The sequence below is a fragment of the Echinops telfairi genome, unplaced genomic scaffold, assembly GCF_000313985.2.
Source record: "Echinops telfairi isolate 266 unplaced genomic scaffold, ASM31398v2 ScPeMD7_3;HRSCAF=10, whole genome shotgun sequence".
Lineage (NCBI taxonomy): Eukaryota > Metazoa > Chordata > Mammalia > Afrosoricida > Tenrecidae > Echinops > Echinops telfairi.
In genome coordinates, this window is record NW_022103899.1 from 22218227 (window position 1) to 22231971 (window position 13745).

General features: G+C 42.4%; 1 protein-coding gene across 1 annotated transcript in view; it reads left to right on the forward strand.

Moving 5' to 3' along the window:
- Positions 1 to 13745, forward strand: part of CCDC150 (coiled-coil domain containing 150) — a 119919-nt gene that overhangs the window by 90285 nt on the left and 15889 nt on the right. The window contains exons 19-20 of the mRNA XM_004701508.2: positions 11498 to 11626; positions 13522 to 13691. Of these exons, the coding sequence (XP_004701565.2) occupies positions 11498 to 11626; positions 13522 to 13691 (299 nt within the window). The remainder of the gene's footprint in view (positions 1 to 11497; positions 11627 to 13521; positions 13692 to 13745) is intronic.

The following is a 13745-nucleotide window of genomic DNA, read 5'->3' on the forward strand; positions in this document are numbered from 1 at the left end:
CCTCTCCCATGTCCCCCCGGAACTGTCAGTCCCGTTGTTTTCTCCTCCAGATTGTTCATCCAGCCTGTCCTATCCAGACAGGCCTGCAGAGACAACATGTACAAAAAGCAGACAGAGCAAAACCAAGCAACAATGTACAACAAAACAGCAACAACATCAAGCACTTACAACTCTTGTTACAATCCATACGTCAATTGTATCCGACATATTAGTACATACATTCGATCGTTCTCTCTCTAGACATTCACTTTCCATTGAGTCCTTGGGATCAGCTCCTCTTTTTTTCCCCTTTCTCTTCCCCACCCCCAACCCTTGTGGCCCCTTGATAGAATATAGATTGTTAATTATTCTCACACCAACCACTGTCTCCCTTCCCCTCTGGTTTCTGTTGTTCTTCCCCCTAGATGGGGTGTGTGTGTGTGGTTATGTGTCCTTCATTGCGATCGGTACCCACCTCCCTCTCCACCTTACCTCCTCTTCCCCCTACCCTTTGGTATCTCTATTCCCATTCCTGTTCCTGAGTTCCATGTGTTGTGAGTTTTATCTCCTGCCTGTATCTATGTACATGCTCCTGTCTAGTCCAGAGTGGGAAGCGGCACTGGGGTCATGATAGTGGGGGATGAGGAGGCCTCAAGGGATCAGAGGTATATTGCATAATCCATTAGTGCTCTACTGCATCCTGATTGACTCACCCCCTCCCTGCGACCCCTCTGTGGGGGGATGTTCCATTGGCCACAGATGGGCTTTGGGTCACTGCTCCAATCCCCCTCCATTCTCACCAATGCAATTTTGTTTGTTTGTTTACTTGTTGTTGTGAATCTCCTGATACCCATTGCCCGGTCTCGATGACATCTCATGATCGCACTGGCTGGTGTGCTTCTTCCATGTGGGTTTGTTGCTTCACTGTTGGATGACCGCTTAACTTCAAGCCTTTAAGACCCCAGACACTCTTATCTTTTAACAGCTGGGCACCATCATCTGTCTTCACCACATCTGCTTACGTACCCATTTTGTCTTCAGTGATCGTGTAGGGGCGGTGGTGTGTGTGTGTGTGATCACAGAATGCCAATTTGTTAGAACAAAGAAACACTGATGAAATTTTAAAAGCTATGTTCCTCTTGAGTAGCAAAACCTATATGTTGACATCCTTGTACTATTCTACACAAAGTTACACATCAGTTTTATTTCTTTTATTTTATATTTTGTGAAATATTTCTTCTCTTTTTTTTGTTGGTATTAAATTTTTTTTAAATCATTTTATTGGGGGCTCTCACAACTCTTATCACAATCCATATATCCATCCATTGTGTCAAGCACATTTGTACATATGTTGCCATAATTCTCAAAACATTTTGCTTTCTACTTGAGCCCTTGGTATCAGCTCCTCATTTTCCCCCTTCCTCCCTGCTCCCCCCTCCCCCATAAACCCTTGATATTTTATAAATTATTATTATTTTGATATATCTTACATGATCTGACATCTCCCTTCACCCATTTCTCCGGTGCCCGTCCCCCCAGAGAGGAGGCCATATGTTGATCTTTGTAATCTGTTCCCCCTTTCTCCGTCTCCTTCCCTCCACCCTCCTGATATCGCCACTCTCACCACTGTTTTATTTCTTAATAGCAAAAGACTATAAGCAAACAAACATATCAATAAGAGATGGGAAAAAATTCCCAGGGTACCCACAGTTTTAAATACTGCTTTAAGAAAGATACCTTTTAAAATAATCAAAATTCAGAAGAGTATATTAATTTTTCCACAAAATTTTCTGAAATTTCCTTATATATAGTGTTATACTTGTATGCAGAGGAAGGTATAAAAAATATACCCATGGATACTCACTCGTATCCACCTTAAATCTCTCTAAAGTAAGTCACAAGAAATTGACATTTTTTGAGGAAGGAAAACCAAATGGCTAGGAGGTTTTCCATTTTATCTTTTTGTACCTTAAAAATAACGTAAATGTGTTACTTATCCAAAATACCTAATTTTGGGTATTTTATGAAAAACCCATATTAAGAAAAGTGAAAAGTAGAGAAACAGTCTTTTCAACCAGTGGGGCTGGAATAATTGTATATCCACGTGTCCCTTGAGTAAGCACTTTCCATACCTTAACCACCTGCATACAAATTAACTCAAATGGTTCTAGAATAAAATATTGGATGAAATCTTTGTAATCTTGGGATCAGCATGTAATTCTTAAATTTTATTTTTAAAATACCCATAAAAGAAAAAATATAACGAATTTTATAAAAAATAATTTATGTTTTACAAAGGTATTGTTAAGAGAATGAAAAGACAAGTTACATATTGAGAGAAAATATTTGCAAGTTTAATATCTTCTAAAGCCCTGTCTTTAGACTATAACAACTTTCCAAACTCACTAATAAAAAGGCTGGGCAAAGCATTTGATCAGACACTTCACAAAATAAAGTATATTGTTGTCGTTCGCCATGTATTCTCAAAGACAGACCCCATGACACAGAGTAGAACAGCCTCCATAGGATTTTCTTGGTGTAATCTTTACGGAAGCAGATCATCAGGTCTTTTTCAAACAGAGCTATAGATTGGGTTTGAACTGCTAACCTTTTGGTTAACTGTCAAGTGTGCCCCCCAGAACTCTTCAAAGAGAAAGGAGTATGGATGGTAAATGAAAGGATCTCGAACCTCAGTCTCTTCGGAAATGCAAATTCAAACAACAGTGTGATATTACCATATATCTTACACTGTCACAAGCAACGATGCAGAATGTAGGAAGGTCATCAGGTGGTGGATGCAAAGGGCTCTGGCAGCAATCAGGGTCAGCCGGCAGGAAAGTGAAGGCAGACAGAGAAGGGGAGGTTCCTAGGGCCCACATGGGAAGGCCATGCCCACAAGAAGGCACCATCAGTCTGTATCGCCCCTACCCTTTTATATAGCTTCAAATTGGCATGAAATGTCCTGTATATACTTGAATATAAACCGACCTGAATATCAAACAAGGCACCTAATTTTACCACAAAAACTGCATAAGAAATGTGCTGGAAAACTCGGCTTATACACGAGTATATACAGTCACTACCACAGCAAAAATATGGAGCAGCTAGAACTCTGAATACTAGTGTTGGGATTGAAAAATAGTACTATTTGGAAAACACGCTGGTAGTTTCCTTAAAAGTGAAACATGCTATTACCATCTGACCCAATCCTTCTTTCCCAAAGTATTTACCCAGGATAAATGAAAGCACACAGTCACACAAATACGTGTATTCAACTATTCATAGCAGCTCTGCTTGTAACAAACCCTAACGAGTTTCATAAAAATTGGAAATTTCTGACCTCCAAATATATTAAGAGAATTAAAAGAGAAACTATATAACGGAGAGAAAGTATCAAGTGTTCTTCAGCAGATGAATAAGTAGCAAATTTTGGTACATACAAAAGAATACTACTGTGCATGTGTGTGGTCCATTGATTTTCAAAAAGGGTGCTAAATTCAGTGGGGGAAGAAGAATCTCTAATGAGTGGTGCTGGGAAAATTAGATTTTTACATTGTAAAAGAATGAAGCTAGAAAAAAAAGAATGAAGCTAGATCCATACCTCACAACATACACAAAAACTAACTCAAAATGGATCAAGAACCCTAAACTGAGAAGTAAAACCATACAACTGTTAGAAGAAAACATTGGCATATTGTTTCAGGACCTAGTTTTTAACAGTAGATTGTTAGCTATGACACCGAGTAGCAAGACCTTGATAAATGGGACCTCAAAGCATTAAAACATTTGTTCATTGAAGGATTTTATCAACAAACTGAAGAGACAGACTACAACCTGGGGGAAAATTTGGAAGAATATCTGATAGAGATTTAATATCCACAATATATGAAGACTTCCTACATCCTTTTCTTTTTTTAATCATTTTATTGAAAACTCTTACAGCTCTTACAACACTCCATACATCAATTGTATCAAGCATATGTATACATATGTTGCCATCATCATTTTCTAAACATTTATTTTCTATTTGAGCCCTTGATATCAGCTCCTCTCTTTTCCCCTTTCCCACACTCGTGACCCTTAATAACGTATAAATTATTGTTTTCATATCTTACACCGACTGCTGTCTCCCTTCACGTTTCTGTTGTTCATCCCCCTGGGTGGGGGGAGGGTTTTGCTACCATCATTGCGATTGGTTTCCCCTTCTTCCCCACTTTCCCCCTACCCTCCTGGTATCGCTACTCCCATTTCAGTTCCTGAGGGCTTTATCTGACCTGGATTGCATGTGTCATGATCTCGTATTTGTACCAGTGTACATGCTCCAATCTAGTGAGAACTGAAAAGCACGACCGGGCTCATGATAGTGGGGAGTGAGGAAGTCTCAAAGTACCAGAGGACTATTGCATGTTTCATCGATGCTATACTGCGCCCTGGTTGACTCATTCCTTCCTTGTGACTCCTCTGTGAGGGGATGTCATATTGTCTAAAGATGGGTTTTTGGTGTCTGCTCTGACCCTCCTCGTTCTCAACAATATGTTTTTTTGTTAATATTGGGGGGTCTTCTGGTACCTGTTACCTGATTCCGTCGACACCTCATGATTGCACAGACTGGTATGCTTCTTCCATGTAGGATTGTTGCTTCTCTACTAGATAGCTGCTTGTTTATCTTCAAGCATTTATGACCCCAGACATTCTTTCTTTTGATAGCCAGGCACGCACCATCAGCTTTCTTCACCACATTTGCTTATGCTCCCATTATGTCTTTAGTGATCACGTTGGGAGGGTGAGCATCTCAGAAATGCCAGGTTATTAGAGCAAAGTTTTCTTGTGTTGAGGGAGGGCTTTAGCAGAGGCCCCAAGTTCATCCACTTCCTCAAATGTATTGCCATATAAATATATGTACCCAGGCCAATACCTTTATTTTTATGAAATAATATATTTACATAAGTGCACACCTATGTTTATACCTCTATCCATAACTTTGCCTCCTAAATCTTTCCTGTTTCCTTTTACCTTCCTCCTGCTCCACCATCATGCTCACCCTTCTTCTGCCTCTTAGTAAATCCTCTCAGCTAGATTGCTATTGCTTCAACACATCAGCACCTCTATGTCCTCCTTGTTGTTGCTTTTAATTCCCTAGTTCCCCTGTCTATGGCATTCTTTGCTCACCAGTCCAAGTCCCCCTGGAACTGTTGGTCCTGTAGCTTTCTCCTCAGGCTTCCTTGTTAAGAATTTCAGCATCTATGTTCATTAGAGATATCAGTCTGTAGTTCTCTATTCCTTTGGGATCCTTGCCCTGTTTGGGTATCAAGTTATACTGGCTTCATAGAATGAGTTTGAGAGTTTGCCATCTTTTTCAATGTTCTCGAATAATTTGTAGAGGGTTGGTGTCAGCTCTTCCCCGAATGCTTGGAAGAATTCTGTAGCTGTCCGATCTGAGAGCTTTGTTCATTGGTAGTTTTTTGATAATCATATCTATTTCTTCCTTTGCTATGGGTCTGATGAGGTTCTTAACCTCTATCTGGGATAATCTAGAGAGGGATTGTTTTTCCAAGTATTTGTCCATGTCTTCCACATTGTTGAATTCATTAGAATACAGACTTTACTAGTACTTTATGATTATCCTTTTAATCTCGTTGGGGTCCATTGTGAGTTCTCCGGTTTTATCCCTCATCCTAGCTATTGATGCTTGCCTCCTTCCTTTTCTTGGTTAGGTTTGCCAGCCATCTGTCCATTCTGTTGATGCTTTCAAAGATCCAGCTTTTTGCTGCAATCATTTTTTGCATTTGTTCTCTTGCATTTTGCATTTGTTCTCTTGCATTCCCACTTGTTTAACTCTGCCCTGATTTTTATTACTTCTTTTCTTTTGCTCTTGGGGAGGTTGTTCTGTTGACTCTGTTCTAGTTGCTGGAGGTTTTGTGATAGTGTAAAAGTCATAGGTCTCTAGTCCATTTACACATATGCACTAGTCGCTATCAAACTTTTGTTGTATCCCATAGGTTTTGGTACTTTGTATTCTCATTCTCATTAGTTTCTAGAAACTTCTTAATTTTCTCTCTAATCTGGGCCAGTATCCATTCGTGTTGCAGAAAATCATTATTCATCCTCCAGTTGTTTGCCCTTGTTTTTCTGTTTGTCCTTTTGTTGATCTCCAACAGTGTGGTGGTCCGAGAGGGATGTCTGAGCGATATCTAAGTGTTTCAATATACTCTGATTTGACTTGTGTCCCAGCACGTGTTCTATTTTCAAAAATGAGCCTTGTGCACTTGAAAAGAATGTGAAATTTTTTGCATTTGGATGGAGAGCTCTTTAAATGTCTATCAGGTACACTCGCCTAATTGTAGTGTTTAGCTCGGTAACCTCCTTGTTGAACTTCTTTCCCAGTGATCAATCTTTCTCTGATAGCTTATTAAAGTCAACTACTATGATTATTGAGTCTGTGATTTCTTTTTTCATCTTTTGAATAGTTTGACGGATTTCACGGGTTTCTTGTTAGGTGTGTATATATTTATTATGCCTACTGGGCCCTGGTCTATGGATCCTTTGAGTATTATATTGTGTCTATCCTTGTCTCTTGTTATATTTTGGACTTTGAGGTTAATTTTGTCAGAGATTAGGATTGCAGCCCCTGCTCTTTTTAAGTTGCCATTTGCCTGGTATATTTTCTGCCAGCCTTTTATTCTTAGTCTATTTTTGTGTGTGACCTTAAAATGTGTCTCTTGCAGGCAACAGATTGCTGGGCTATGTTTTCTGAGCCAGTCTGCCAACCTTTGTTTTTCAATGGGCGAGTTTAGGCTGTTGACATTCAGAGTTATTAACACTATGGATTCATTGCTGTCGTTTCATACCTTTTGTGTTGGCTGTTTTCCTGTCTCCCTTCATATCATGTGAAGGGAGGGGTTTCACATGTTTGTTTATGTGGGGGGCTTCATTCTTGTTTTCTTTTCCCTCTGAGGCAATGTTATCTTGGTAACTGTTTTCGGTACATTGACTTCAAAATGGAATTGAGCTATATGGCAGTCTCAGCTTGTGCCTGGTGGATGTTGGTCTTCTGACCACAGTGAGTTGGCAAGGATTTTCTGCAGAGTTGGGTGTCTTATGGGCTATTCTATGAGTTTTTCCTTGTCCAGAGAGACTCTTACATCACTGTCTATCTTAATAGATAGTTTGGTAAGGTAGAAGATTCTTGGGCTGGCATGTTTTTCTTTCAACTTTTGGAAGATGTGACTCCACTCTCCTCCTCTTCATGGTATCTGCTGATTGGTCTGAGCATATTATTACCTGAGCACTATTGTATCTGACTGCCTATTTTTCTCTTGCTGCTCTTAATTTTTTCTCTTTTTCCTCAAAGTTGGATAATTTAACTATTATATGCCTTGGTGAGTTCTTCCTGGGCTTTAGTCTAATTGGAGTCCTCTGTGCTTCCTGTATGAATGTCTGATTCTCATTCATTAAAGTGGGGAAGTTAGCTTCCAGGACTTCCCTCACTAATTTAGCTTTTGATTCTTCTTTGTGTCTTGTCCTGGAAGACCAGTTTTTCAAATATCATTTCTCTTCATAGCATCTGTCATTGTTCTCAGGTTTTCTTATGTCTCTTTGATTTTCTTATTTGACTGCCCCATTTGTTGAAGCCTGCCTGATAGTCTCTAGTCTGTTGGCGAGGTCCCTTATCTTGCGTTTGGGTTCTGTTACCTCATTCATTAGTTCTTGCATTCCCCTTGTGTGTGGACTTCATCTCCTCGATCATTGCATCCTCTGTGTCTCCTCCCTCATACCCTGTATTACTCCAAGCAGCACTCTGACCATTTCTTTTTGTTGCAGTTCACCATCTGTTTCTTCTATGAGAGTTGTTAGGCTTAGGACTTCCTCCACTGTTGCATTTTGTTTTTCTTGTTTTCCTGTTGAGGGTGTTGAGGTATATTGCTGTCTGCGTGTCATTTTGGAAGAACTGGGTGCCATGTTCCCAGGAGACCTAGGGGACCTGAGCTCTTTCTCTGTGTGACTGGTAAGAGTGGTTTTGGGACTACCTGTGGCCTACTATGGTGTTGGGCCAGGCTACTCTGTAAGCAAGGTATGACAAGAACTCAGTGGCTAGAGGCAGTGGGGGTGCCTCAGAGGCTGTGCCGAGGCAGGTGACTGTAGGTATGCCACTCGGGCGGATTGGGGTGTTCCTGCAATGTGAGCACAGACCTGCTTGGACTGTCCACAATTTGCCATCTTTTAAAGACTCTTAGTGGAGCCCAAAACTGGTAGAGCCAGTTTTTGGCTTGGGCTGTGGCTTTCAACCCTTGGATTTTCCTGTTTTGTTATGTTAAAATCCTAAGCTGTGCTCTGGGGATTAGAGTTCTCTGCCTGTCTTGTTACATTAATATTATGCTAATACGCCAAGACCAGGTTTCTGGCAGCTTACATTCAAAGTTACACAAAGAAGCACAGCCTGGAATTGTAAGCATTTGTTTTGTTTTGTTTTGTTTTTATTTTCAAAATTGGCTTGTGGGCTGCCCTGGTATTGGGGCTGTGTTGTACTATCCCCTAGGGAAAGGGGACCAGATTAGCCAATTGGTTTGGGGGCTGACTGGCTCTGAATTCTTCCCCGGCTGCAATCCTGTGTCACTCCTCGCTCTCTCCTGCACAGCTATGTGAACAGTAAATATGGGTTCTTCAATTGCTGCAAATTAGTGATTAATCATCTGTCGGTACCCATGCTGGCAGGCACAGAGCTTGGGAGAAGGGAAAGGGGATGGCCGATGTAGTCACTCCGTTTCTGGCTGGGGAGAGAGAATGCAAAGCCGGAGAATGTAGGAGCAGGGTGTATAGCAGAGAGGGCACCTCACACTCTTGAGACTGGGATTATGACCACCTTTAGACAGCAGCCTGGGGAAATTACTGCATGCTGCGAGTCTCGTATCTTGGGCATAGAAGGGGTGTCGGACACCATTTCCTGCTGGATCAGGTGAGGGATTAACTGAGCCCACAGGCAGATGCGGTGAACTTAAAGTATTTTCAGTGAATTCCCAAATTGCGCCGTGGGTAAAAATCACAGGGGGAGGTCTGAACTAGACCCTACTACACTGAATCTATTTTTAGCACTCAGTCACCCAACACTGGCCTCCCTGCCTCTTAATTTTCTGATCTAACAACAGGAGCACTTGGTGGGTGATTCTACCTGGACACCATCCTAATTCCTCCCTCCAAGACTTTCTATATTCTTCCTTCCAAGACTCTGTATCAATGAAAAGATAGACCAATCAAAAAATGAGCCAAGGACCTGAATAGACATTTCACCTAATAGGTGAAATGGCCAAGAATCATATGAAAAGATGAGTTGAAGTTCATTAAAACAACAACGTATTGCCATTGAGTTGATTCCAACTCAACAGCTCACAGGGTAGAATTGCTCTGCTGAACTTCTGAGACTGCAAATCTTTATAGGAGCAAATAGCCTCCTCTTTCTTCCACGGGGTAGCTGGTGGGTTCAAACTGCCAACCTTTTAGATAGCTCAGCACATAGCCCACAGTGCCACCAGGGCCCCTTAGTCATTAGGGAGATGCCATGTCTCCCCATCCCCACTAGAATGGCTGTGATTTAAAACAGAAGATCTCAGCTGGTGGTGAGGATATGGAGAAATTGGAACGCTCCTGCAGATACTGTGGGAAATGGTGTGGTGGATCCTGACTACCACAGGCAACTGATTTGAACGCAATCACAATAGAAGGCCCTGGATAGAGTGGGACGAAAATATGGAACAAAACTCAACATCACACAAAAAAGATTAGACTCCCTGGTCAGATAGCGACTGGTACAGTCCCTGAGACTGTTGCCCTTAGGCACCATCAGGTCAGAACTGAACTCACCTCTAATGGCTCAGTTTTCTTTAAAAAAATTTTTTTTTATTGAGAGCTCTTACAGATAACAATCCATAATTCAACTAGTTTGAGCATAATTGTACAATTGCTGCCACCATCATTTTGAAACCATTTTATTCTTCAACTCTGATATCAGCTCCCCATTATCTACCCTCCCCCCCCCCCAGGAATCCTTGTTATTATATATATTTTTTTCCTCCGTATCTTACCATCTAGTGTATTTGTTCACCTACAATTCTGTTACTCATTCCCCTCAAGTGGGGTTATATAGTCATCATTGATATCTGCTCCCCATTCTCTACACACACACCCCTCTTCCCATACCTTCAGGGCATCATTACTCCCATTACTATTTCTGAAGTTTATCTATCTTGGACTTCATGCATTGAACTATCATAATTATACAAATGAACATTTGCAGATCTGACAAGATTAATGAGGTAAAACTAAGGCCATAATAGTAAGGGGAGGAAACATTAAAGAACTAGAGGATAGTTATGTGTCTCATTAGTACTATACTGTACCCTGGATATGTCATCCCCTCCATGAGGCCCTTCTGTGAAGGATTGTCCAGTTATCTTACAGGTGGGTTTGGGGTCTCTACTTTGAATCTACTCCTTCATGTCAATTTGATTGCTTGTATTTGAATTTCTGATGCCTATTCCTGTCAGTGCCTCATGATCACACAGGCTGGTGTGCTTCTTCCATGTGGACTTTGTTGCTTCCCTGCTAGATGACCACTTGTTTAACTTCAAGCCTTTCAGACCCCAAATGTTCTATCTTTTCATAACTGGGCACCATCAGCTTTCTTCATGACATTTACTTAGGCACCCTTTTTGTCTTCAGTGATCATGTCGGGCAGCGGTTCTCAACCTTCCTCATGCTGCCACCTTTTAGCACAGTTCCTCATGTTGTGGTGACCCCAAACCATAAAATTATTTTCGTTGCTACTTCATCTGTAATTTTGCTACTGTTATCAACCGGGCAACCCCTGTGAAGGGTCATTTGACACCCCCCCAAAGGGGTCGCAACCCACAGGTTGAGAACTGCTATAAAACTGGCCACTATTGAATATTTATTCATCGTTGTTGTTAGATTCTGTAGCTTTTGTTAGAATAACTCATATATTTAACTTACCTTTTCAAAAGAATCTAAGTCCATGATAGTCCATTTCTCCTTCAATTTACATCTCAGCTTTGGGTAGTCATGTACTGCCTATCCTTGCGGTAGTCTTTCAAGGTGACTAATATAATAGGTTTGCGTCTGTGTATTTATACCGCACTTTTTGTTTTTTTATGGGATAAGTATCTAATAAAGCTGAATTTATATATGCCCACCCACCAAACTAAACCCTTTGCCATCTAATGGATTCCAACTCACAGTGACCCCCGTGTGTAGGGTTTGGAAGGCTATCAATCTTTAGGAGAACCAGAACAGCCTGATTACTCTCCTGCAGGACAGCTGGTGGGTCTGAACTGGCGACCCACAGATCAGCAGTCTTGCATTTACCTGAAAGCTCAAGGAGGAGGGGACTTTCCTTTAATGGATCATTTTTCCGGTTGGGTTTCTAAAATGATGGCTGTGTCTTTTCCTACTCAATGAGGTATTGTGTTTTGGGAGAGTTTTTTTATCATTTCTTTTTCTTCCTAAGGTGAAAACCATTCTCGAAAAGAACGAAGAAGAGCTGTGTCTAGCAGTGAGGTGCCGGGATGCAGCCCTGAAAGAGAGCCAGAAGTTGAAGGGGGATCTCGAAGCTCTGGAGGAAAGGGAGAACAAGAAGGCAGGCATCGTACTACGATGAGCCGCTTACAACATCCTTCCTGACCTTACCCTCAGCTTCGAGTGCCCATCAGTAGGACAGGGGGAGCTTAATCAGGGCTTCCCCCAGAAAAAAGTTGACTGTAGAATATGTTTTAAATCTTTCCCTTAAAAAAAGTTCATTAGTTAATTTCCAATAACTCTTGTTTTAAAATAATCAAAAGAAAAAGCCCTATGTCTTGGTGGTGATGGTTGTTGAAACACATCTGACCTTGATAATGATGACCTCCCATACATTTGTTTTAAGTTGCCATGGAGTAGATTCTGATGCACTGTGTGTAGAGTAAACTGGGCTCCATAGGATTTTCGATGGTTGATTCTTCACATGATCACCCGGCCTTTCTGCTGAGGCTCCTGTGGATGGACTGGAGCCCCACTCTCTCCTTTTGCAGCCAGTGCACTGACACTTACACTGCTCCAGGACTCCAATAACAACTACACCTATGTGTGTCAATGTTGTATAACATTACTATGATTACATTTTCCATTACATCGCTAACGGAACAGTGTGTGCTTAGTGAGAACAGACGTCCCATCCTGTACAGTGGTTAACACCTCTCTAACTTCAGGGGGTAATTCAAATCAAAGTCAACCCAAGGCCAATTCCCATGAGGTTGGGTGGGGGTGGGGAGTGTTCTCAGAGGGTGTATCAGATATACCCACTTCCCAACCTTTTTTTTTTAACCAGTTCAGCTGCTAGCTATTGCCCTTACAGTTAAGTGGCTTATAAAGGAAGTGACAGGGTGCAACTTGGGATCCGGATCTGGCAGCATGAAGGCCAAGTCGGGACGGGTCCCTGAAGTGGAGGGTCCATCTCCCCTCTTTGGAGAAGGACAGTTCCCTCAACTCTTTTCACTGCGCAAGCAAGCAATTAATCAGGCAAGCCGTACACGCCCTGTCTCAGCCAAGCAGGTCCCCTCTCAGTCCCCTCAGGCCAGGCTTCTTCTCGGGCCTCTTGTGTGTCCTGAGAAGCCAAGAGGAGGAAGGGAGGCCTGTCTTGAGGGGGCTGAGAGGAGGTCTGCCCATAGGGAGGAACTAGAGAGCTGTCCCGCACTCAAGCGGAGGGGGGTGCGCTCCACTTGGGGGAACCATCCAGACTTGGCCTGCATGCTTCTTTAATAAACCACATCATCCTTAGGACCGACTGAGTTCTATGTGGTCACTGTGATAAATGATCCCACCCCGCAGAGAAGTGTGTGCTCTGGGCGGGAAGGCTGGCTTCAGACCTGGTAAAAAGGTTGAGACGTGGAAGTGTGTCTGACCCCCACCTGATGGGAGTCTGTCTGTGCTGATGTTGATTCTCACGATTCCTCCTGAAGTTCGTTAAGATAGGTTCTGTCCCTACTGCAACAACCATTTTACCCACCCCAGACAGCTCCTTGGCAGCAGGTGCTAAATGTCACCTCTCAGGAGAGGGCTGTGGATTCCATCACACTTCAGCTGCTTCCACTTCCTCCTGTGGTCTTTTTCCCCTCAGGTAATTCTGATGGGTTTCGGGTGGGTTTCCCCCCCACCCCGCCCCCCACATCATAAACAAATGAGCAGGACCAGAGCAGACCAGTGTGGAGCCCTCTCAGGGCACAAGAAGTTGTTGAAATATGTTACATGTTAAGGTACATGCTGAACATGACAATGGCTGGGAACCCCTGCCGAGTTCTCCACAGGATCCGTGGCCTAGTTTTCTCTTTTCTCAAAGTCACAAATAACTTCAGAAAGAACAGAGACATAGAAGACATTGTTCCTCTCTGCACTGTGTCATGTCTTAGCTTCTGTCCTCTTCCTAGAAGTAATGGGACTCAGAAGATGGTAAGAATGCTCAGAAAGGATCCAACGTCTTTTTATTTCGCTTCCAATCAGGTGGGAAACTTTCAGCGACAATTAGCAGAGGCTAAGGAAGACAACTGCAAAGTCACGATCATGTTGGAGAATGTGCTGGCCTCTCACAGTAAGATGCAAGGCGCCCTGGAGAAAGTACAAATAGAGCTTGGGCGGAGGGATTCAGAGATTGCAGGCCTCAAGAAAGAAAGGTACCGGAGATCTTCCTCTGCTCGTGTTACTGCAGTGAGCTAAAGAGCGTGTGC